General features: G+C 46.1%; 1 protein-coding gene across 8 annotated transcripts in view; it reads left to right on the forward strand.

Moving 5' to 3' along the window:
• Positions 1–24,100, forward strand: part of PTK2B (protein tyrosine kinase 2 beta) — a 131,956-nt gene that overhangs the window by 63,782 nt on the left and 44,074 nt on the right. For all 8 annotated transcript variants that reach the window (XM_010347772.3, XM_074384088.1, XM_074384086.1 and 5 more), the window contains one exon: positions 6,382–6,622. In XM_010347772.3, the coding sequence (XP_010346074.2) occupies positions 6,419–6,622 (204 nt within the window). In that variant the 5' untranslated portion in view covers positions 6,382–6,418. The remainder of the gene's footprint in view (positions 1–6,381; positions 6,623–24,100) is intronic.

The following is a 24,100-nucleotide window of genomic DNA, read 5'->3' on the forward strand; positions in this document are numbered from 1 at the left end:
GACCAGCTAGGAATTCACCTGCTATCATCTGACCTCCTTATTAACCTCTCAAGAAAATGGGGAAGAACTCAGTCAGACACCAAAACATTGATTCTTCATGGTACCAGATTTCCCTGCTCAGCAACCAACTTTGTAACTTACTCAGACAGGGACATGAGATTTGCAAGAGTTGGAGGTTGGGAGGGAAGGAAAAAGCTGAGATCATGATTTGAAGAGGAGAAGTTGGAGGAGAACTTGGTTTGGGGTTAAAGATGACCAAGAGTGTGGTTTTGAAAATAAAAACTTTCAGAGGACTGGAGAGTAAGAGGAACTCTTTGGAGGAAGGTTCTAGTAGACCTTAATCAAGTCCTAACTATCCATGACTGTATACATACTACATAGTAAGATTCTATGCCTCCATGGACCTTGTACATTGTTGTCTTGAAGGGCTGGGTGGTGCCACCACTATAGGGATCAAGTGGGACATCAAGGGTCAGAGGTGGCTTGAGGCCAGGGACCCTGAGATCTTCCCTTTTTGCTCAGAGTCTGTCATTGTTCAGACAGTGGTGTGCTGGAACCAGCTCTCACAAGCCAGTGGCATCCATTTCTCTCCAGCTCCGCTTTCAGTACCATCATGCTTGAAATCGGCCATAATGGAAGTGTTTACACCAGAGAAACTGTCAAGTGCTACAAATCAAGGCATACTTCTCTCGGACTGCCAGTGTCCAAGCACACACCAGGAACTTACTCTTGTTGCCCCTGCGGCCTCTCAGCGCATGCCTGTGCTATCTCCTTGTGCCAGATTTATATTTTTGAAATGAAAATCTGCTTTTCCATGGATGATGTTCAAAAATTCGTTAGCAGATTGCCACCTTCCGGTCTCATTTCCCAGCGACCCCTTGCCCACCCTCTTCACCAACCCTGCAGGCAGCATGTTAGGGGGTTTCCTGATCTTTCAGGGTCACTTTTCCCTACTGAGGCCCAGTAGGCAAGTTATCTTCCATTTTCCTCTGGCCCCATGCTTAGAGTTCTCTTTGAGACCTTAGCAGGCTGTGGCTGTTTTGGGGTGTTTTGTTCTGTTTTATCTTTCTTTTTACTGGGTTATGTTCTAGTAGATGGGGACCTTCTTCCCTCTTCTGTTTATCTTCATAGGTTCTGGTCTGCTATGGCTCCTGAAACACAGGAAGGCAGAGAGAGGAGAGAAGGAAGGAAAGAAGAAAGGAGGGAGGAGGAAGGGGAAGGAGGGAGGCGGGAAGGAAAGAAGGAAGGAGGACAGCCAAAAGTCACTCATGACCTGGCGAATACGGAGCAAGATGAGGCTGATTTTTGAAGAAACGAGGAAAGAGTGGAGCCCAGAAGTCAAATAGGAGATAAGAAAAATCTGGCAAGTTGCAGGGATTCAAGACCCCCCTCCCCTCATCAAGTCAGCTGGCCTCTGGGCTGGCAAGAGCTGGCAGCAGAGGGACTCTCAGTGGGTAATGGGTGTGGGGGTGGGGAGCTGAAAACGTGGTAGAGTCTCAACAAATGCCTTTTGAATTATAGCTGGCAATAATCACAACCTTTCTGGTTCCCTCCTTTGCAAGGTAATGGGGAGAAAGGCTTGGGGAGGAGGGGGGGGATTTAGTGAATGCTGGACGTGGAGCAGGCAGAATGCTGGCCCTGCAGGAACCGAGGGGTGAGGGGGTGAGGGCCGGGGAGGGGGTGCTGCGAGGAGCCAGCAGGGCCCAGCCTTGCCCAGAAACCTAGGACCAGCTCCCTGAGACTGCAAGGTCATTGCCAATTACCGAAGTGGCTGCACTCAGCAGGCCTTTGGGATAGGAAAGGGCTGCGTTCTCCATCTTGTTGATGTGGAAACAGCAAGGGGAAGTGACTCAAAGGCGGAGTGGAAATAAAGTGTGTGTCTCGTGACTTTCTGACTTCTGCTAGCTCCAAAGGGCTGCACTTGACTGTCTCCTGGGAGGCCTTCTTCCACGGGCAGGCGCCTGTGGTGCTCTCGGGACAGGCAGGGGACTGTGCAGGAGCAGAGGAGAAGGAGGGGCGATCTGCGGAGGTGGGACAGGTGCATGGTGGAATGCAGGACTTGGTAGAATGTCAGTTTAGATTTTTTTAAAAGTAAGGCTTAAAGGCCGGGCATGATGGCTCATACCTGTAATCCCAGCACTTTGGGAGGTTGAGGAGGAAGGATCACTTGAGGCCGTGAGTTCAAGACCAGCCTGGGCAATATAGAGAGACCCTATCACTATTAAAAAAAAAAAAAAAAATTTAACTAGGCGTGGTGGCATGTACCTGTAGTCCCAACTGCTTGGGAGGCTGAGGCAGGAGGATCACCTAAGCCCAGGAGTTGGAGGCTGTAATGAGCTATGATCACATCCCTACATTCCAGCCTAAACAATAGAGAAAAACCCTATCTCTTAAAAAATAATAATAATTAAATTTAAGTTTAAAAATTAAAAAGTGGGTCTTAGTATTATATTTCCAATTCTTTCTTCTGCCATGGACACTTAAAAAATGAAAGTGCCAAGGATTTTACAGAAGTAACCTCTGATCCTCCAGAAAATTCTGCAGGAGAAGTAATAGTGGCCTCATGCCCCAGCGGAAGAAATTGAGGCCTGCAGAGATTATCTTCTCCAGATCACACAGTGGGTTCGTGGCAGAGACTTCAGGCGGCCATGTTGCCACACTCCAAAGTCCATTGTGAGTAATGGCCTAGTTGTTTGGCTTGGCAGCCCCAAAGACAGCGGTTTAAACCCAGGTTTCAATGAGTCAGATGTATGCGCCTGCTCCCTGACACCATACGGCCTTTCTGACTAATGGTCCTCTTTCCACACACTCTCAAATCAGGAACAGAACCTTTTTTTTTTTTTTTTTTTTGAGGCAGAGTTCTGCTCTTTTTCCCCAGACTGGAGTGCGATGTCGCCATCTCGGCTCACTGCAACCTCTGCCTTCCAAGTTCGAGTGATTCTCCTGTCTCAGCCTCCCAAGTAGCTGGGATTACAGGCATGTGCCACCATGCTTGGCTAATTTTTGTAATTTTAGTTGAGATGGGGTTTCACCATGTCAGCCAAGCTGGTCTTGAACTCCTGAGTTCAAGTGATCCAGCTGCCTTGGCCTCCCAATGTGCTAGAATTAAAGTTGTGAGCCACTGTGCCCAGCCGGGAACAGAATTTTGAGTTCTCAAGAGCATGCATTTTATGTTTGGGATGACCAGCATCCCCTCTGGTATCTACCTCTCCCAGAGGCTAAGTTGTGTATTGAATACAAAATGTGTAACATTACCCTACAATGTCTTCAAGGGCAAGAGTTAAGTTTTCCTGTGATATTTGTTTCTGTAACCCTAGCATCTCCCCTGTCCCAGGAGCATAGTACTAGGTACAGTTACAACCTGGTGTATCTGGAAGGGAGTTAAATGCTGCTTCATTTCCCCCTCCTGCAGGCAGGTCGATGTCTTGCCATTCAGGAAGAACGTAATTTATTTTCTTCCTGAAGATCTTAAGAACTCGGAGATTGTCCAGCCTCCTGTAGTACCCTTTGCAGATTTTGGCCCAGAAGTTCCTACAGCCAATCAGAACTTTTCCTGTTTAATTTTAGCCCATTTCCTTGTGTTTGTTATTCTTTGACTTTGACTTTGGCAGATTTGGGGGCCAGGAGGCAAACCAAAGCCCAGGATGGCTCGGAGCCAGGTCTGGAGAAAGGGGCAGGGCTTTTGGCTCACGAGTTGAGCATCAGAGGATTTTGTGATCATTAAAGGCCAGAGATAGACTGTTGACGAGTAATTCAAATAATCAGACAAAACTTGGAGGCATGAGCAAGTTCTGCTATCAAGAACAGGAGCTGGAGTCAGCAGATGGTTCTCATCCCTTCCTAACTCAGTGTTCAGTGATGTGCATTGGTACCTGAAGGTCAGTTACGGTGGGAATTTTTACACCACAGAAATTGGCAAGTGTTGCAAAGTATAATTTTTTTCCCCTCTGGAGCACAGGCAGAAGGGGAGCAAGATACAGGGAATACAGGTCATCAGACAAGATTTTAGAAAAAAGACAAGTGAAAATAGTCATGATGATCAAGCCTTTCACTGGTGTCCCACTTGATCAGATACGATGAATTAACTCACGTTTTCTGACTTGATCCTCACCACCCTTCTATCAGGAAAACAGGGTAGGCAGCATTACCCTACCCTATAAAGGGGAGGAAAACGAGGCCGGGAGAGGTTAAGTTACTTGCACAAGATTTTAAAGCCAGTCAGAAAATGAGCTGGAACCAGGACACAGGCAAGATGAGTGCGAGGAAAGATGGCATGGAGTTGAGACCTGTGTTCTCCCGAGATCCCCTGTCCCCCGAGGCCCTCCCATGTCAGTGCAGTCCTCTCTTCCATCCGCCTGCCGCCAGCTCTGCACCTCTGTGCCTGAGGATGTTCTCAGCCCTCCCTTGTGCAGAACTGGCTGGATGTGCTGGAACAATGACTCTAAGAATGGTGTATAAATACCCCAGATCCCTCCCTCTCTGGGTGGGGTACATTCTTTCCTGGCTCCTAGAGTTCCCAGCATGGTTAAACTGCGGTTTCTCAAGGGATCACTCACTTGATCACTCTTTTGACCATTTTCTCCTCCCTGCCATCATTTCTCTGATGTTTCCTGGGGTTCCCTCTCAAATGACTTCCCCTGGATTCTTATGTAGTGAAGATGTATTCCAGGAGCCCAGAAGATTCCTCCAGGGGATCTGCAATACATCTTCACCACATAGCAGAGTATTGGCACACAGGACATGTCCAGCAGATGTTTGTTGGAAAATGGTATGGATACCTCTAGAATAGACAGATATTTCTAGAATATATATATCTTTTAGATAAGAATATATATATATATATAAGCAGAGGCATATTCTTCTCTCTGTAGGTCTCATGCCACGTTTTGCTACCCCTGTGGACTCTAAGCTTGGTGCTGCCTATTGTCCTCCTGCCCCTGACCTGAAGGACATGCCCGGCTCCTTCTCTCGTCCTTGCCCCTTTTTGCATTTCATAATACACATTCACTTTTTTAAAAAGCAATGTCTCTTTGAAGCGAATGGCTATCTAAATCTTTGTTTCCTAGCATCTAGTACAGTGTAAATAAATAAATATAGGCTCTCATTTCCACTTTTCAAATATGTGACTCCATGTTAGTATTTTCACATTGCCGACTCCATCATTTTGCTCCCAACTAAATGATGGACCAAAAAGGAATCCCATCCCCCGCCCGCTCCCCCCCCCCCCGCACCCACCGCCACCGCTAAAATCACAGTCTCTTCTTAGAAAGGGGATATTTTTTGTTTAAGAAGGGGTTTCAGGATAAGAGCTAAGCTCATTCTAGAACATTGGTTTCCAACTCAGGCCAAACGTTGGAAAAATCCTGGGAAACAAATATGTCAGTGCTCAACCCAGACTGATTTGATGGCAGTCTCTGAGGACAGCTCTTGGTTTAGGGTTTCTGAAAGCTTCCCAGTGATTATATGCAGCCAACGCTGATGCCACCCATCCAGAGCTAGAACTTCTACTTCCTTCTTGGAGCATTCCCTGCTTTAGATCAGTAGGAGATAAACTCTCCCGAGTTGTGCTGGATCTAGTGGCCAGGACCAATGTTGCTGAGATTCCAGATGAACTACACATTCCTAGGATTCTCATTGTCTACATCTGTATCAACCCAGGCTGTTACTGGACTCGGTCTTCCAGGTGCCCTCCTCCCACGTGCAGAATGCCCTTCCCCACGGGGCTTCTGGGCAGAGCACTGTTCCTCTTGAATCCTTCTACATGTGATGAGTGATGTTCTATGTGCGGGGTTCCCGTCGGATAGAGGCCTCCCACCCTGAACGCTGAGGGTGGAGGCAGACGGCATCGGTTGACAGCTTGGCCCTCAACCTGGGCCCTTTCCTGGCTTCTCCGTTCCCGTTCCCTCGGCCCCCCTAGCCCGCCCCGTTCTCCCATTCTGTTTCTTCTCGGCTTTTCCCCTGTCCCTGTTCCTCTCCTGCTATTTTCTACTGTCTCGCTCTTTGCTTTTTCTGCTCTGCTGTACCTTGGAACCAAGCGGCGACCGCCTCCTCTCACAGCTGCCTTTGCTATGTGTGGGCCCTTTGCCTGGGCGCCAGTATGGAGGGAGGAATGGGTCAGAGAGAGGGGCTTCCTGGAGACAGAGCTCATAGGCATGAAAGCTCTACGTCTGGGTTTCATACCCGGATGCTTCTGAAACTTGCCTCTTCCTGCGGCAGCTTCCCCAGCCGAGAGAACCAGGTGCCTTGCAGGGGAGCTTTTGGGAGTGGGAGAGTATATAGCATTGGTGTCGGTCTTGGAGCTCGATGGGTGCTGTTCCTGGGGTACAAGGTGTGTGGGCCTGTGCCGGCTCTTTCAGGGCTGACCCTCTGCTGTCTCTGCAGGACTGCGATGCGCCGGTCTTAGCTGCTGTCTGAGAGGATGTCTGGGGTGTCCGAGCCCCTGAGTCGAGTAAAGTTGGGCACATTACGCCGGCCCGAAGGCCCCGCAGAGCCCATGGTGGTGGTACCAGTAGATGTGGAAAAGGAAGACGTGCGTATCCTCAAGGTCTGCTTCTATAGCAACAGCTTCAATCCCGGGAAGAATTTCAAACTGGTCAAATGCACTGTCCAGACGGAGATCCGGGTAAGTGTGAAGGCGTCTGGTCTGTCCATCTGTCTGTCCGTCTGTCTTCTTCCTGGGCAGCTGAACAGCTCTCCTGCAGCCTCGTGGCTCTCCCATATCCACACCTAGGTGGAAGAGGTGAGGTGGCATCAGAGAGATGTGCCCAGCCTGTATCACCAGGCCTTCTCTCCAGGGGTCTGCCTACTGCTTCTTGAGGAACCTGGGAAAGACATGTTGTGGTCTTTGTTTGAACCTCAGATCATTTTTTTTTTTTTGGCCTCTGATTCAATTCATTTCAACTTACCAAGTATTTATGAGACTTGAAGCTCTGTGAAGGACTTAAAAGCTCCTATCCTCAAAGAGTTTACACTCTGGTGAAATAGGAATTAGAGATACACAAGTGGTTGCATGAAAAATAGAACAAAACTGGTCTAAGACTTGTGTGTTGAGCACGTGGAGGAAGGCGTGCGTGGGCGCTTAGAGCATGACAGTGAAGTAGAGATGCTTTGGGCCAGGTGAAGGGTTGATGAGCCCTACCAGGCAACACATCCCTTTGCTCACTCCTGCCCAGAACCACAACATCTGTTTTGCAGGTCCAGGTACCCACCTTCATCAGAGCACCTGGACCTCAGGACGCTAGTTCGCCTTAACCACATGTATGTGAAATGCTCATCATAAGCAGAGTTCCACCATGCTGAACTAATCCCAGTCACCTACATTTACTGAACAATTACTGTGTGGAGCCTGGGCCAATCCCTCTACACCCATTATTCCATGAAATCTTCCCAGCCTCCCCATGAGTAGATACACTGAGGACATACCTTGCCTCTGCCCAGAGCACCGCTTTCTGATGACGGGAGGGAAAGCCAGACTGGTTCTCAGAAGGTTGCTTAGTTGGTAATTTGAACAAAGGAAGCAGGAACTTTCGGGAAAGCTAATCAGGTCTAAGAACATGGGATGAGCTATCTCCAGCTCACGGCCAATGCTTCCCATGTCCTGAAAGCCAGTGTCCCCAGACTCCTTGAATGTCTTCTTTGGGTAGTGCTGCTGTGCCCTGGCCTCAGCATCCTGGCTGCCTTCTGTCTGCTATAGTTCATGCTGCGCTTCCACAACCAGAACACAGTGTAATTGATTAGGTCACTGTCAGGGCCAGTTATCAACATTGATTATGGTTTGATTGGCTCTCTCTGTTTCCTGTAACTGATTTGATTAGGGCCTTGTTTGCTTATCTTACGATTTCTGACATAGAGGCACAACTGTGTCCTGGGAATAAGCCCTGGTCATCTTCCTCCAGGAGGATATTTTTCTACATCTTTATCCACTCCATGAGTCTTCCTTTGGGTATATCATTGCAAAAAGCTGATGCCATCTACTGTGAATTTTACTAGTTTAATTTTCAGAAGTTAACCTGATTTCCAAGTTTAGGGAAGAGCACCTCATTGTTCTTTTGTGCTGAAAAACAGAGCAGCTGGTTGGTTCAGATTAGGACATGCTCCATGGAGTCAGCAGTGAAAAGGTCCTGAAAAAGAGGTAGGATTTAAAGCAGTGACACTGGGGACAGGAGGAGGCTTTCCAAGAGGTGGGAACAGCATGAAGAAAGACAGGGAAGCCTCTGAACAGTAAGTAGTTCAGTTTGACTAGAGTATGGATTATATTTAGAAAAATATCTAAAGCCAAGATCAAAAAATAAAGTTGACGGCAGAGAATGAAGGGCCTACAATATCAGGCACAGAAATTTGGAACTGGGCAGGCATTGGGGAATTTTTAACGCGTATTTTTAAGCAGGGGCAAGATGTTTCTGTAGTTGTATGATACCCTGCTGGATGTTTAAGGGGTGAAAGTACACCATGGGCCTATGGAAAAAGCAATGAGACCCAGGCTTAAGAAGAATGGCTTGATGCAGTATCTGGGGTTACGGCGAGCAGAGGTGGAGAACAGAAGAAGTACCTGACTTCTAGGAATATGTCCAAGCCTTCTGATTTTTCCTGCTTCCAATGTCCCTGCAGGCAAAATGTCACCTGTTTATTGCAAACAGCTGTAGCCTTAAAGCCACCTAGACTTCTTGCCAAGTCCTGCTCCATCCTTACTGGTTGTGTGGCCTTGGACCTGATGCTTAACCAATCTGGGGTTCCATCTCCTTACCCAGATTTTATGCTCACCTCCTCACCTGGGGATCATCATGCCGTAAGGAGTGGAGGTGATAGATGAGAAGCACAAAGCACGTAGCAGCACCCACAACTGGAGGCTGTTGATTATGTGGGTATCAGGTTATTACCCAGCTCAGGAATCTCCTAGTGTTTCTGCCTGCCCAGAGCATAAAGTGCAAATTGTCATCTTTCGGTGTCTATCCAGGTATCTGTCTTATTTTCACATAAAGAAGTAAGATGATCAGATTTGCGTTTTAAAACGGCAAGATGGTGTTCTGCAAGATGTTAAGAAGTATGCCCTCGGGAAGGGAATGTGTGGTCAGAAAGATTGGGAAATGCTTGGTTAAACAGTTCTGAACAGTTTCTTTTGCAGCAAGAGTTCTAAGAACCTTAAATAGGCTGATAGGCCAGTCAGTCACTGAGAGGGGCCACAAAGGTGATATTTTCTTAAATAAACAATTTCTTATTTGTCTACAGAAATCCTTCTTTTAAAAGCTATACAGCTAGATCTCTGGACAATCATTTTAGGGAATGTTTTTCCCCTAAACTCTGACAGCAAAGAAAAAAGGATTGGAGGGGGAAAAAAAGACTGGTGAATGGGAGATGGGTTAGGAGACTGTGGCCGACCGCAAGAGGGAAATAATGAGGAGCTGGACTAATGGAGTGACAATGGAAATAGAGAGAAGTCAACAGAATTGAGTCCATCAAGGAGGCAGAGTCAATAGAATTTGATGATTAGATATATGGAGGGAAAGAAAGGAAGGAGAGAAAAACGACTCAGACTTTTGCTGGGCGACTAAATGGGTGTGGGTACTATTCATTGAGATCCAAACAGAAAGGGAAGGTGTTCTGAGATTTCATCTTTACATGCCTTGTGTTTAAAGTGTTTATGAAACACCCCCATGGAGGAACATGGGTCTGGAGCTCAGCAGGGAGAAAGAATCTAGACAAGATTTGGGTGTCATTATGCAATGGATGCCATGCAAATGAGTAGAATCACCTACAAGGAATGAGGAGAATAGAACGAAGCAATCCAGGTAGGATGTCTGAGGAAATTGACTTCTAAAAGGCTAATACAGAAAGAGCAGCAAATGAAGGGAAAAACAAGAGTCGGTCAAAAAAGGAGCAAGAGAACTAGGAGAATAGAGTCTGAGGAGCTCAAGGCAGAGGGAGCCTTAAGGAAAATACTGGCTGGCTGTGTTAGATGCTCAGAAAGGACAGCAGATAAAGTTAGAAATAAGTGCATGGCTTTAGCAGCAGGTGCCATGAATAACCTTTGGACAATTTTAGTGCAGAGATGGGGCAGAGCACTTAAGAGAGGTTTTGACCCAGAAGGAAAAGAAAGAAAGGAAGGCTAAAGGAACAGTGTTCGCTGTGGAGGGAACAGCATATATCAAGCTCCTGAAGTGGGAAGGCACATAGCAGGTTTGAGACTAAGAATTGTTGAAGTTGGGTTATTTAAACCATGTTAACCATTTTGGTTTTTATTCCATCTCTTGTGGGAAGCCACTGATATAATTTAAACTTATGAATGACATGAGATCATGCTTTTTAAAGATCACTTGGGTTACATAATGGAAAATGCATTGAAGGAAGGCAGGACTGGATGTGGGGAAATGTGAGGTGGCTATTACGGTGAATCAAATGAGAGATGACAGTAGCTTAAGATTATAGCCATGGAGAGAGTGATGGCGATGGTGATTGATGATGGTGATGGTAGTGATGATGATTGTGGTAGTGGTGATGGCAGCTAGCACGTTGGAAAGCAATAATATGCATTATCTTATTAACTTCTAAAAAAAAACCAATAAAGCACAAACTGTTATTATTTCCACTTCATATGTAAGGAAACTACGCAGAAGATTAAAGCAAATTGCAAGTCGGGGTGGAGCTTTCTTTTAAACCTAGGCAGTGTACTTCCAAAACCTGCAATCTTAACCACTGTGATCAATGGAGAGAAGTGATTGTAATCCATAGAACTGAGGAGATGGAAATGAAAGGCTTTTGTAATGACGAGATTCAGGAACGAGGAAGAGGGAGGTGTGAAGAATGGCAGCCCTGGTCTGGGTGGTCAGAGTCTCATTCCCTAAGATGAAAAACACTGGAGGAGAAAGCCACTGGGGACTGGGGAGTTCACAAGCTCAGTTTTGGACCTCTGGAGTACAATTGAGACACATTAAGATCTTCACGTGGAAATGCTGAGTAGATCCTTGGATATGTAATTCTGGAGGAAGAAACCAGTTTGATCATAGACATTTGAGTGAGGTCAGTCCAACCATCTGGTGGTTGAAGCCATGGCTGCGAATGAGATCATGTGGGAGAGGGTTCTGAATTACTCCATCATCCATCCCACAGATGTTGATTGGGTCCTCCCATGTGCCTGGCACCATGCTGGCATGGCCTAGGGTGTTAGTGTATCCCAAAACACAGGTGCTTCCTGCTTTCATAGGGCTTCCTGGTCAAGAGTGAGACTGACATGGACTCACACTAATGAATGAACCTTCACAATTTGAGGCACATGCTCCTACAGGAAAACATAGGTCTTATGAGAACAGGTCACCATCATCATCTTCGTGGCTACAACCTCAATTTAAACCACTGTCATCTCTCATTTGATTCGCTGTAATAGCCACATAACATCTCCCCACATCCATTCTTGCCTCTCTCCAATGCGTTTTCTATTAAGTCTCCCAAGTTATCTTTAAAAAGCACAATCTCATGTCACTCATAGGTTGTGGGAGTGGGGCTGGGTTTACATGCAGAGGAATAGCTTTACTGTAGAGTTCCTGTGTGGGGATGCAGGGTCCAGGGTGTCCAGGTAGGGTCCAAGCCCACCTTCCTTGCCTGGGACCCTCCTGGAGCAGCCCCTCCTCTCCGCTACCTCACTTCTTTTTGCACTCTCCTTTCCTAGCTTGGCGTTGTCCTTTGAAGGATTTTTCTACATCCATCTTTGTATCTTCCTTTCCCGATTTTCCCAGTACTCAGAATTCTGCCAGCTCTTTCAGATTTGCCAAGCACATGTCCTTTCTCAAGAACACTCCTGAGATCCCAACACCCCCACATAGCAGTGTCTGATCAAATAGAAGCAGTCGCAAATCACCCTGGCACAGCCCACATGGCAATATGATTCCAAAACATAGTCACTCCATGCATATCTGCTGATTTCATGTTTTGGTCTTTACTCTCCACTTTTTTTCTCCATAGATGTAGTAGCTTTGTGGTGATTTCTCTATGTTGTAAAAAGCTATGTGAATAAGCACTGGCCCCTGTGCCTAGGACCTAAAAGAAATTAGGCAAGTGTTGCAGAGAACAATGAAAAAGTGATTTTGTTCTTCTGGATTTTCTATTTCCTTTTTGTTTGATATTCATAGGAAATTGTGTTTGTTTAGGAGCTCTGAATCTCTGAAGCAAGCAGAGGCTCTTATCATTATATTTTTCTTTAACGTGCTAATTTGCTTGTCTGGGAAAAGAGTAAGATGACACTCTGAAAACAAGTGGCAGAGGGGTACACAGACGTGCCCACACAGGGCAGCTCTCTGACTCTCGCTGCTGCTGCTCCTCCTCCTCTTCTTTCTTCTCTCTTCTTTTTTCTTCTCTCTTTTTTCTCCCTTCTTTCTTCCTTTTCCTCTCCTCCTCCTCTTTCTCCTTCTTTGCTTCCTCTTCCTCCCTCCTCTCCTCCCTCCCTCCCTCCCTCCCTCCCCCCCAACCCCACCATGTGAGGACACACGGAGAAGGTGTCGCTCTATAAATGAGGAAGCCCTCACCAAGAACCAAATCTGCTGTACCTTGACCTTGGACTCCCAGCTCCAGAGCTATTCAGAAATAAATGCCTGTTGTTTAAGGCGCCCAGTTTGGGTGATTTGTTAGAGCAGCTCAAGATGACTGGAACATCTCTCTCTCTCTCTCTCTCTCTCTCTCTCTCTCTCTCTCTCTCTCTCTCTCTTTCTCCCTCCCTCCCTCCCTCCCTCCCTCCCCCTTCCTTCCTTCCTTCCTTCCTTTTCCTCTCCTCCTCCTCCTCTTTCTCCTTCTCTGCCACCACCACTGCCTCCTCTTCCTCCTCCTCCTCTATCGTCTTTTCCACTCTCCCTCTCCTCCCTTTCCCTCTTTTTTCTCTTCTTCAGGCCAGGGCAGCAGTTCCCTGTGCCTGGAAGAGCAGTCTCTGGCCCACAAACCATTGGCTCAGGTTCTCTCTGTATCTGGAACAATCCCTGTCACCCTCCTTCAGATGCTGCTAGAGTAGGGCCCAAAGTCGCAGTGCAAGGGGAAGGGAGGAGGAGGTTACCTGTCCCGGTAAGTTGCCATTTCTGAAAGAAAGGTTACCCTAAAGAGAGTAAATGGAACCACACAAGGCTAGCCTCCCATGCATGAAAATGGTCCCTAAATAAGAGGAAAGGGTTCAAACAGGAAACCACAACCCAGTGCCGAGATGATACTTAAAAAGGTATATTCACAAGGACCTCCTCCTTCTGCACGTCCTGCCCCCCACCCGCACACCATTTCCTGTGTGTGCTCTGCAGGCTGGCCCACCTCCACACAGACACCTACAGAGGCCAGCACAAGGCAGACACGCGGGGTCCGGGCCTCTGTGGATCTACGCACTCACATTCATCGCATCCACAAATTGGTAGTCAGGTTCCTGGGCTTTCGTTTCTATTTTTAATCTAGTGGTTGCCTTGCTGAATGTCCTTGTTAGAGACTTTTATCACCTCAAAATGAATGCTTTCATGGTGTTAAGTTATGCTCACTTTTATTTTGTTCTTCAATCGCTTTTTTTTTTTAGAATGATCCCTTACATGTGTTGCAAACTCAGGATGTATATAACAAGTGTATTGGGTTTCTGTGGCTGCCATGGTGAATTATCGCCAGCCTGGGGGCTTACAACAACAGCAATGATTCTCTCACAATTTCGGAGGCTGGAAGTCCCAAAGGAAGGTGCCAGCAGGGGCTCAGTTCTCCTGAAGGCTCTAGGGGACGACCCCTCCTTGCCTTTCCCAGCTCCTGGTGGCTCTAGGTATTTGTGGCTTGTGGCTACCTTACTCCAGCCTTGGCCTCTATCTTCACATGGCCACCTCCTCACTCTGTCTCTCTTCTGTCTCTTTCACAAGGATGCTTATCATTGGATTTGCCACTCAGATAGCCCAGAGTGATCTCATCTTGAGATCCTTAATTACATTTGCAAAGTCCTTCACCTTTTTTTTCCCCCAGATGAGGTCACATTCACAGGTTCTGGCATTAGGACATAGACATATCTTTTGGGGGCCACCATTGAACCCACTGTGACCATCAGTTCAGATCACAGTATCTGTCGCTGGTACCCCCATTCAGGCACACACAGACCAGTGTACCCAGATGTACAGCAGTGAGTGGTCCCTTTGTCCATTTACAAGCTTTAATTATGTCATTTTGGGGTATGTGCAGAAGGAAATAGAGGCTCACCGAATACGTGAGTCAGCACTTCTCCCTAGGAGCTGTTCCACACCTCCTGGAAGTTGGCATTGGGAACTGTGTAGGGGCCCTTTAGAGCTGGCATGTTGTCATGATACTCACGATGATTGGGGCTGAGGCTGGACATTCGGTGGGCAGGCCATTGCCGTGGGTGAACAGTCCCATATAACAAAGATTCCTCCTGCACCAAGTGCCAATGGTACCCTGTTGAGATTCAGTGATGTGAATTAAGAAGCATTAAAGTACCATGAACACTCTGAACTCCGCCCCCACATGAAAAATAAAACTTTACCTGTCTCCCCTTCTGCTCTGAGACAGACAGTGCATGTCACATATTTTAATAGTGGAGTTTGGGGGAAAATAAATCTTTGAAAGCCACCGGGTGCTCTCCCAACTGATCTTTATTGTTGTTCATCCCTCCTCAATCTCAGCGTGGCATCAAGAGCCCTTCCTACAGATTATGAGTTAATCAGAATTCTTGACAGAACGGTCTCATTTTTAACAGAATATTTTTATTTTTCAGAGACGCTTATATTCTGCTCAATTTGATTAAAGAAAAGGCCTTTTGTTACCTTTTCAGCCTTTATTCTGCTTTCTCAGAGCTCTACTTCCCAAATTCACACGCAGCAGAAGGCACAAGGGAAGAGCCCACTAGCAAGCTCTTGCCCTGGGAACACAAAACGCTTCGTGATTCTCTTGCTCCAAGCAGAAGGAAGTCGTTTTTCTTTGCTTTGTTCACCCCAGGCTGCTGGCGTGGCCGGATCAGCCATGGCCATGACCTGATCATCCCACGGGGCTCTGTGATTGCACTTCACCTGCCTGTTGCTGGCGCTGGCTGCAGCAAACAAAAGGCCGCAGACTCGTTTTTCAGGGACTACTTCCTTCAACTGCCTGTATCCTGCTATAGGGCTCAACCTTTGGAAGACTTCAGAGCCACTACTGGACAGTTGTTCCCAGGGATGGGTCTCCCTAGGTGCCGGTTCCCACCCAGTCGGGGGAGTCAGAGGCACCTCTGGCCCAAGGACCCCTGGACTCCATTTCCAGCTTGCATCTTCATGTATTAACTTTAGACTTCTTGGGTTAATCAACTCCTCAGGTTGACTTGACCCTTGAGCCCTGTTCATCCTTCCCCCTTTGCCCATCACAATGCTAGCTACTGTTCTTTGAACACGTGCTCTGCACCTACCATTGTGCTAAGCTCTTTACATGCCTGTAACCCACATAAAGCCAGCCAGTTGCTCTGACCTTGAAGGCAGTCTCAGTACAGTGTCTCATTCCAACATAGATTAGTCTCTCTTCTAAAAATAACTGGAAATCTGTTTAAATCTTTGCTGTAGTCTCTTTGGGGGAGAGAACTGTTGGGGCCCAGAAAACAATACCCCAAAATGAAGCCCTCAGCAGCAGCATCGGAAGCAAAAGTTTTTCTCTGACTTTCTCCTGCCCCCGATCCCTCAGTCCCACTGTCCCCTGAGGCGCCATAGAAACTAGGATTGTCTTCCCCAAGGTGGGTCATAGAAACCAGAACCTCTTTTCCCCTACAGAAAGCCAGCCATAAAACCTAAAAATATTCTGTGTAAAAACAGGCCGTAAAGAAATTATCTGACCTACATTGTTTGACTATAGGTCATAAGGCCTAGATTCTAGAGAGGGCCTGCCCTGCACCCAGCAGGAAGGAACACTGCTCAGAAAGGCCAAGAAGAATCTAGACAGACAGGCCTGTCTGGGTTTCCCACTCAGCCTGTTAGCGTTAGATCAGACCCCTCCCCTCCAATCTTATTTCTGCATTGCTGTCCATCGTGTGCTAAACCTAAGCATAAAAAAGGACAATTTCCCCTCTATTATGGGGTCTTTATTCTGAAGGTACCTGTGTATGCATATTAAGTACATGTGTATGCCTTTTCCCCTGTGTATCAGTCTGCCTCGTTTCAGTGATTTTTCAGTGAACCTTTAGGAAGCAAAAGTCCTGGCCCCCACAGGGGATATTATTGGGGGACCACTGTCCAGATAGGTAGTAAAATTTATTAAAATTATCATGACCATAGACCAATTAAAATAACTGTCTGTGTCAGACATGGAGAGTTGTTTTAGCTCTAGTTGGTCAATGTCTGTATTAGTCATTGATTAATCTAAATTTTTAGAAGCCAACCCTTAGGGCTGCTCTTACAAAGCACTACAAGTAGAGTGATGTGAAACAACAGAAAGGTAGCGTCTCATAGTTCTGGAGGCTAGAAATTCAAGATCAAGGTGACAGCAGGGCCGTGCTCCCTCTGAAGCCCGTAGGGGAACCTGTCCTTGCCTCTCCCTGGCTGGTGATTCGCCAGTGGTCTTTGGCACTCCTTGGCCTGCAGCTGCGTCACTCAAATCTTGCATCTTCTCCCTGTGTGGATGTATCTCTCTCTATTTACAGTACCCGCCTCCCCAGCCTTTTTTTTTGAGACGGACTCTTGTTCATGTCACCCAGGCTGGAATACAGTGGCGCGATCTCAGCTCACTGCAACCTCTGCCTCCCAGGTTCAAGTGATTCTCCTGCTTTAGCCTCCCGAGTAGCTGAGATTACATGTGCCCACCACCAGGCCTGGCTAATTTTTGTGTTTTTAGTAGAGACAGGATTTCTCCATGTTGACCAGGCTGGTCTTGAACTCCTGACCTCATGATCCATCTGCCTCAGCCTCCCAAAGTGTTGGGATTACAGGCGTGAGCCACGGAACCTAGCCTAACATTACTCACCTTTTTATAAGGACACCAGTCATTTTAGATTACAGCCCACCCAAATGACCTCATTTTAACTCGATTAGTCTATAAAGACTACAGAGTCCCGCAGTAAGGCACTAGAAGTTAAGACTTCAAGGCCGGGCGCGGTGGCTCAAGCCTGTAATCCCAGCACTTTGGGAGGCTGAGGCGGGTGGATCACGAGGTCAAGAGATCGAGACCATCCTGATCAACATGGTGAAACTTTGTCTCTACTAAAAATACAAAAATTAGCTGGGCATGATGGCGCGTGCCTGTAATCCCAGCTACTCAGGAGGCTGAGGCAGGAAAATTGCCTGAACCCAGGAGGCGGAGGTTGCAGTGAGCCAAGATCGTGCCATTGCACTCCAGCCTGGGTAACAAGAGCGAAAACTCTGTCTCAAAAAAAAAAAAGACTTCATAACTTTTTTCGGGAGCCACAATTCAACCCATAATGGTTTCTTACCAAATAGATGTTTAAGGTTTTTGGAATCCAGGGGAAGAAACAGAAACCTTACCACAGGGAGTCAGAGAAGGCTTCCCAGAGGCCCTCAGAGTGCTCGCTGGGCCTTAAAGGATAACTGGGAGTTCACCAGGAGGAGAGGACGAAGGGGTGAGGGTAACCAGGGATCTTCCGGGCAGGAAGAATTGAATGTGTTCAGGCACAGAGGACAGCAAGAGCATGCTGTGTTGGGGGAAGAAAGAGAACAGCTTTGGAGACCAGGCATGGAGCACATTGTGGGTACAGAGGGGATGAGACTGGAAAGAACATGTGGGAAAAAAGCCCAAAGGGCGTTGTAAGCCTTGTTTTCATTAGTTTGGGTCTTATCTGATCGTACAGAAAATGAGGAACCACTGAGGGTTTTTCCACCAAAGTCACCTGCCTTGATTTTGTCCTCAACCTCAGAGTGACACCGTTTTAAATAAAATTTAAGCAAGACTTGATTTTGTTTTTAAGATGGAGCTTTGCTCTTACGGCCCAGGCTGAAGTGCAATGGCGTGATCTCGGCTCACTGCAACCTCCGCCTCCCAGGTTAAAGTGATTCTCCTGTCTCAGCCTCCCAAGTAGCTGGGATTACAGGCACTAACCACCACGCCAGGCTGCTTTTTCTATTTTTAGTAGAGATGGGGTTTCACCATGTTGGACAGCCTAGTCTGGAACTCCTGACCTGAAGTGATCTGCCTGCCTCAGCCTCCCAGAGTGTGAGTAACCACGCCTGGCCTAAGACTTTTCTGAACAAAAGCTGAAGTTTATTTCTTAAAATGTTAAATGTAGTCATCTTACTAAAACAAACAAGAATATTTTGTAAAGGGTAAGGAGGATGAATTGAATTAAGCCTGGGAAGCAGTTTGTAAGCCACTGCCTCAGTGGAGTTCCTGGGAAGCAGACCTGGCTGGGAGGCTTGCATAGAGGAAGCATGTTGACAGGAGCTCTCATGGCATACAGCTAGCGGGAGAAGAGAAAGCAGGACAGGGCAGAGAGAGAAATCGGGCTGGGATACAACCACAGCAAAGGCCTCAGCCCATTCCACACGGAGCCCTGGAGCCCAGAAGAGCTATCCCAAATCAGGATGAAAGATGGCAGGTATTATGACCTTGTGTTGACCAGTCCCTGGATATGGACAGCCCCCAGGGAGGGTGTACCCTTAGGCAAGGGCCACTCTTTGAGAGCAATCCTGGTGGAGGACAGTGGGGGACTCAGCTGTCAGGTTGTTTCCGAAACCTAGCCACTAACATCAAACATGTTTAATAAGCTTATTAAGATAAAAAAAGGACTAGGTGTTTTATTAGAAATAGGTGAGCCTGAGAAAATAGTGAGACAATAGAGATTACTGAAGAAGTTATAAAATGGATGAACTCTGACAGAAGGAAAGCGAAGTACATACTTAATTCCTTCAATGACCTTTTTCTCTTTGAAAGTAGATTATCCAGGACACAGAGACAAGCCATCTAGTCTAGTCCCGTTCCTTCTTTGTTTCTGATCTACAGGGGAAAAGGCCAGAGAATAGGGAGAGAGGCAAAGGTAGTTTGGAGTCTTTACACTATTTGATAAAGCAACTAAATCAGTGTTAGCCAAGCAGAAAGAAAGGCTATAGAAGTTTCAGTGTTTGCAAGAAAGCATTCAAAGGCTCTTAATAATCAGGCTGCGGGCCATGGGCATTCTGAGAGACTGGAAGCCCTCCAATGGGAAGAAGCAAAGGTCTTACTGTAGCCAAAAAAAAAAAAAAAAAAAAGAGTCCTGGGCTTACCTAAATAGCAACTGATACAATTAAGACAACTTTTAAAAATCATGGTTCATATGGCAGTTTAGTGAGTAGATAAACATTGTATACTGTCATTTTTTTAAAGTGCTTAATTAATAGAGAAAGAAATGTTGACTCAGTGGTGATGGTTGAGGAACTCTGGATGGAGTGCTGATCTTGCTTCCCCCACTGTTTGCTTGAGAAGCTGTGTGCGTATTAGAATACTAGAGAAGAGGATTCAGGCTGAGGAAGGCAGGGCTCATGCAAGAGCCAATGCAGGTGAGAGCATTTCAAACCTCAGCACTTAGCCTTCTGTTACCCCAACCTGGCCACCACCCTGAATTCACACCATGCCTTTCCTCCTACCTGCTAAACATGAGAAGCTCTTTGAGGCAAGGGCCTGTGCGTGTACAGAAGAACCCCTGGCTCTGCTCTGCGTAGTGAGTGTGTCATAGACAGTTGCTGATGATTTGAATGAAGCCGCCATTCTGCAGCTTGACATGAGGCTGGAGGGCGGCAGGGAGGGGACTGTGGTTCAGGGAGCTTGTCATCCTGTTGGAAGTCCATGTCAGAGTTGGGTTCACCCTCATTTGTTTGACTCCGAAGTTAGAGTTCTGAGTCACTCATGGTCAAAAACCTTGTTCTCCCACCATCTCTGTGCCTAAACGATTGGCACACTTTGCAGTGGAGTCCTGCCACATGCACTTGTGGAGTTAGCTCAGACTTGACAGGCTGAGGGTGCATCCTCCAGAAGACCCACTCCCCTCACACCCCCATTGCAAGCTCCAGGATTCCTAGGCCATTCACACTTCTGACCAACTGATTAAAAAATTTGGGGGGTTCCACTATCCCAGCAGGTTCAACAGTTTCCTAAAACAACGCATAGAATGCAGAAAAGTTCTATCCTTACAGTTTTATTGTATAAATTAAGCCAACCAAATGAAGAAACATAGAGGACAGGTCTGAGGGACCCCCAAACAGGAAGCTTTCATGTCCTCAGAAGGCTTTACTCTCCAGACACACCAACACAATATGCATCACCAACCAGGAAGCTCACCTGAGCCCTGATGTCCAGAAATGTATTAGGGATTATTATACAGGCATAATTGATTGACTGGCTGGTTGATTGAATCATCAGCCACATAATTGGACTCAATCTCCAGCTCCCCTGCCCTTCCTGGAGGTCAGGCTGATACTATATTGTTCAAAGTTTCAACCCTCTACTCACCCAGTTGGTCTTTCTAGCATTGCAGCCCCCATCCTGAGACTAGCAGAGACCCAGCATGAGTCACCTCATTAGCCCAGATTCAGGTGTGATGAACCCACAGTGAATAACAAAGTCCATCCTAACTCTGGGAAACTCCAAGGGTTTAAACACCCCCTCTGCAGGACCAAAGACAAAGACTCATCAAATTCTTTACGATACATCATCAGTAACCAGCAGTGGTAACATTGGCGGCAAGTGCAGGTGCCATCTGATAAAGCACCCTCTCCCCAAGAACTTCAGGTTTGCCCCCCCAGGAAAGAATGCACCACTGTTAAGAATCTGCCCATCACCAGGTACCTCCCAAATAGTGTATTTCATGCTTAGAAAGCTCTCAAGGTCTTCCTCACCTGAAGCTGAACTCTATCTTCCTACGAAGATAGTTGAGTAAAGAGTCTCTTAATAAATTTGAACCCCAAAGACCTCAAGTTAACCTTTCCCTACCATGTCTACAACAGAAATTGGTTGCTTCTTAGAAGGAAATCTGAAAAAAAAAAAATTGTGCAGTGTCCTGGAGAGTTTCAACTAGAAACATCAGCTGGATTCAGTGTGACCCGGCTCAGGGACTATGGGTTGGGGAGGAGCTGCAAAGCCATATCTGACCTGATACAAATCTTATTCAACCCATTAATACAGTGCCTTTACTTCTTGTGTGGCTGGGAATCTCCCTCACCAGAGTCTCTTCTCTCTTTTTATTCTGAAATTATTTCAAACGTTTTAAAAAGTTGGGGGGAAATAATGGGCTAATTACTCCCATATAGCTTTCTCCCAGAACGCTCAATGGTTTAAATTTATTATTTTCTGTATTACCAGCTCTATCTCTTCCTAAGCAGGCATACATGTCTACACATACACAAATATGCCTATTATCATTATTCTTTTTTCTGAACTATTTGAGAACAAGTTGCAGCATTGCTACCCCATCACCAGAATGCTCCAGAGTTTATCTCCCCAGATAGGGACACTCTCCTACAGAAGACGTGCTGCATGTATCTAAATCAGAAAGTCAGCATTGCTATAACAATCCCATCCACACCATAGATGCCATCCGGATTTCACCAACTGTCCCAGCAACATCTGTTTTTCCTGTCTGATCCAGGAGCACACATTGCACTTAGCTATCATATCTCTTTAGTCTCCTCCAATCTGGGAGAGTTCCTCATCCCAATCCAGGCCTTTTGTTCTAACAGGACCCTCAGGAGACTCCTCGTCCTGGATCTCTGGCCTCGTGACTCCATCAGGCCACAGACTCGTGGCAGGAAGATCTCAGCAACCTTGCTGCACTCTTGTTGGTGCATTGAAGCAAGAAGCTCTCTGTGCTTACCTGTTCCACCACTAGGGATGTAAACCATAATGATCTGGGTGTTTGTGTTGGCCAGGTTTTTCCGTGTATTTGATTAGTACATTCTGAGGCTAAATGCACTAAGACCGTGTCAGTATCAAACCTCCACCCTCCAGCTTCACTGCCCATTGATGCATCCTGCCGGAATCAACCAACACTGAGTTTGTTGCCAAATGGTGGCTTTCTATTTCTATCCTTTCTTCTACATTTATTACCTGGCATTCTACACGAGGAAGAATATTTTCTTCTCCCCCAGTTATTTATCTGTCTTAGGTTCTCTTTTATTTGGCAGGATGTAACTCATTCCTATTACATATTTTAATACTTAAGTTACCTTAGATGTGGCCTGTGTGAGCCCCTTCAGGCTAATCCTGATTTGTTGTTATGTGTCTTCAATGTTCTCAAAACACTTTGTTTTTATGTGGCACAAAATAGCATTCTAGGCTCATCTTGTACTTTTTCCCCTATCCCTGGAATCAGCCTTTTCTGCAAGGAGCTTTGGATTCTTTAAGTGGAGAAGGATTTTTGAAAACTGCAACTTGGTACTGGGTGTGCAGTCACTATTCACTATGGGGTGTCATTGCTTCTAAGTCCTTTCCATACATGAAGCTCAAGCTCAATCTCTCTCTCTGTCTCTCTCTCTGTCTCTCTCTCTCTCTCTCTCTCTCTCTCTCTCTCATTCTATGTGTGTGTGTGTGTGTGTGTGTGTGTGTGTGTGTGTGTGTCTGTGTCTATGTGTCTGTGTATCTATTTATCTAGCTGTCAAACCATGAGTCACACCAATACTTCTGATTACAATCGCTCACCTCCAAAGATTTCAAAAATGATGAGATAGGTTTGCTAGACTCTGTAGCCTCCCCTTCTCCATAAGTGTTTCCAATTATCCTCAACACATTTACTTCTTTGCTCACTTCCCCTAAATCTCCTAATCACTCCAACCATCTCTCCTGGACCAACTCCTTTGACCCCTGACCCACCACCTCCAAAGGAAGGAAAAAGAAAAGAAGGTAGAAAGGTAAAGAAAGAGAAAAAATAGAATGAATTTTGCTTTGTTTTCCCAATCTGGTTTACAGAGCACTAGACTGTGTAAGAGACTGCTGTGTCAAAATGAGGCTAATATTTTGTTGTTAACAGGTGGGGAGGACTATTTTTTGGTTTGGTTTTGTTTGTTTGTTTTTTGTTTTGTTTTGTTTTTTCATTTTTTTAGTATTTACCTTGGGCCAAGCATCATTCTATGGAGTTTTATCTAATTTAATCCTCACAAAAACCATTCCAAATCGGTACTATTATTTTGTCCATATTCTGAATGAAAAAATCTGAATCCAGAGAACTTCAATATATACCCAAGAACATCCAGCTGGGTGCTGGTGGTGAGCAGAGAGGCATTGGTCCAGTCTGGCACCAGGGCTTGTGCTCCTGGCTATTGCTAGTCTGCATTTCAGTTGTCCATGACTTAAAAGATGCTCTCTGCTCCCCAACCCTCTCCCCTTTGCAGAGAACACAGATTTGTTAATAGCACAAAGATTTCAAAAATGATGCAATAGCTTGGCTTGGCTACTGTTTCTCCAGATAACAGTGATGAAATCTGGGCAAAATTTAAAAGTGAACTCTCTGCAGACACTGGTGAGTGGCCATAGCAAGCACACACTAAAAGGAAACCTCCTCTTGAGAGTTAATCTGTGATGAATGAGATCTGCAAGTTTGTGCCTTTTGCCTGAGAGAAACTTCCAGTCTGGAAGCGGGTTCCAGGGGCAAAAATCTGCAGCCTTAGTAAGTGAAAGTACCAGAGGATACAGTCTGGGATTGCCGGAGCAACAAGAAGATTAGCAGAAAATCATGGAGACAGCCCCAAAGTAAAACATGAATTTTTAGAAATAATTTATAGAAGCAAATTTTTTTAATTTATAAATTAATTAGGAATAAACTTAACAAAAGACTGGCACAATCTATATGTTGAAAATGATAAAACATTACTAAGAGAAACTGAAAAAAACCTAAATAAATAGAGAGATATACCATGTTCATGGATCAGAGGAATCAATGCTGTTAAGATGCCCATTCTGGCCAGGTGCAGTGGCTCATGTCTGTAATTCCAACACTTTGTGAAGCCCAGGTGGGAAGAACACTTGATGGCCAAGAGTTCAAGACCAGCCTGGTTAACATAGCAAGCCCCAAACTCTATAAAAAATTAAACACTAAAAAAAATGCCAGTTCTCTCCTCTTAAGCTATAGATTTAACACAGTCCCATTCATAATGCAGCAGACTTTTTAAAAAGAAAATGGCCAGCTGATTCTAAAATTTATGTGGACAGGCAAAGACCTAGCCCAATA

Source organism: Saimiri boliviensis, chromosome 13 (genome assembly GCF_048565385.1).
Source record: "Saimiri boliviensis isolate mSaiBol1 chromosome 13, mSaiBol1.pri, whole genome shotgun sequence".
NCBI lineage: Eukaryota > Metazoa > Chordata > Mammalia > Primates > Cebidae > Saimiri > Saimiri boliviensis.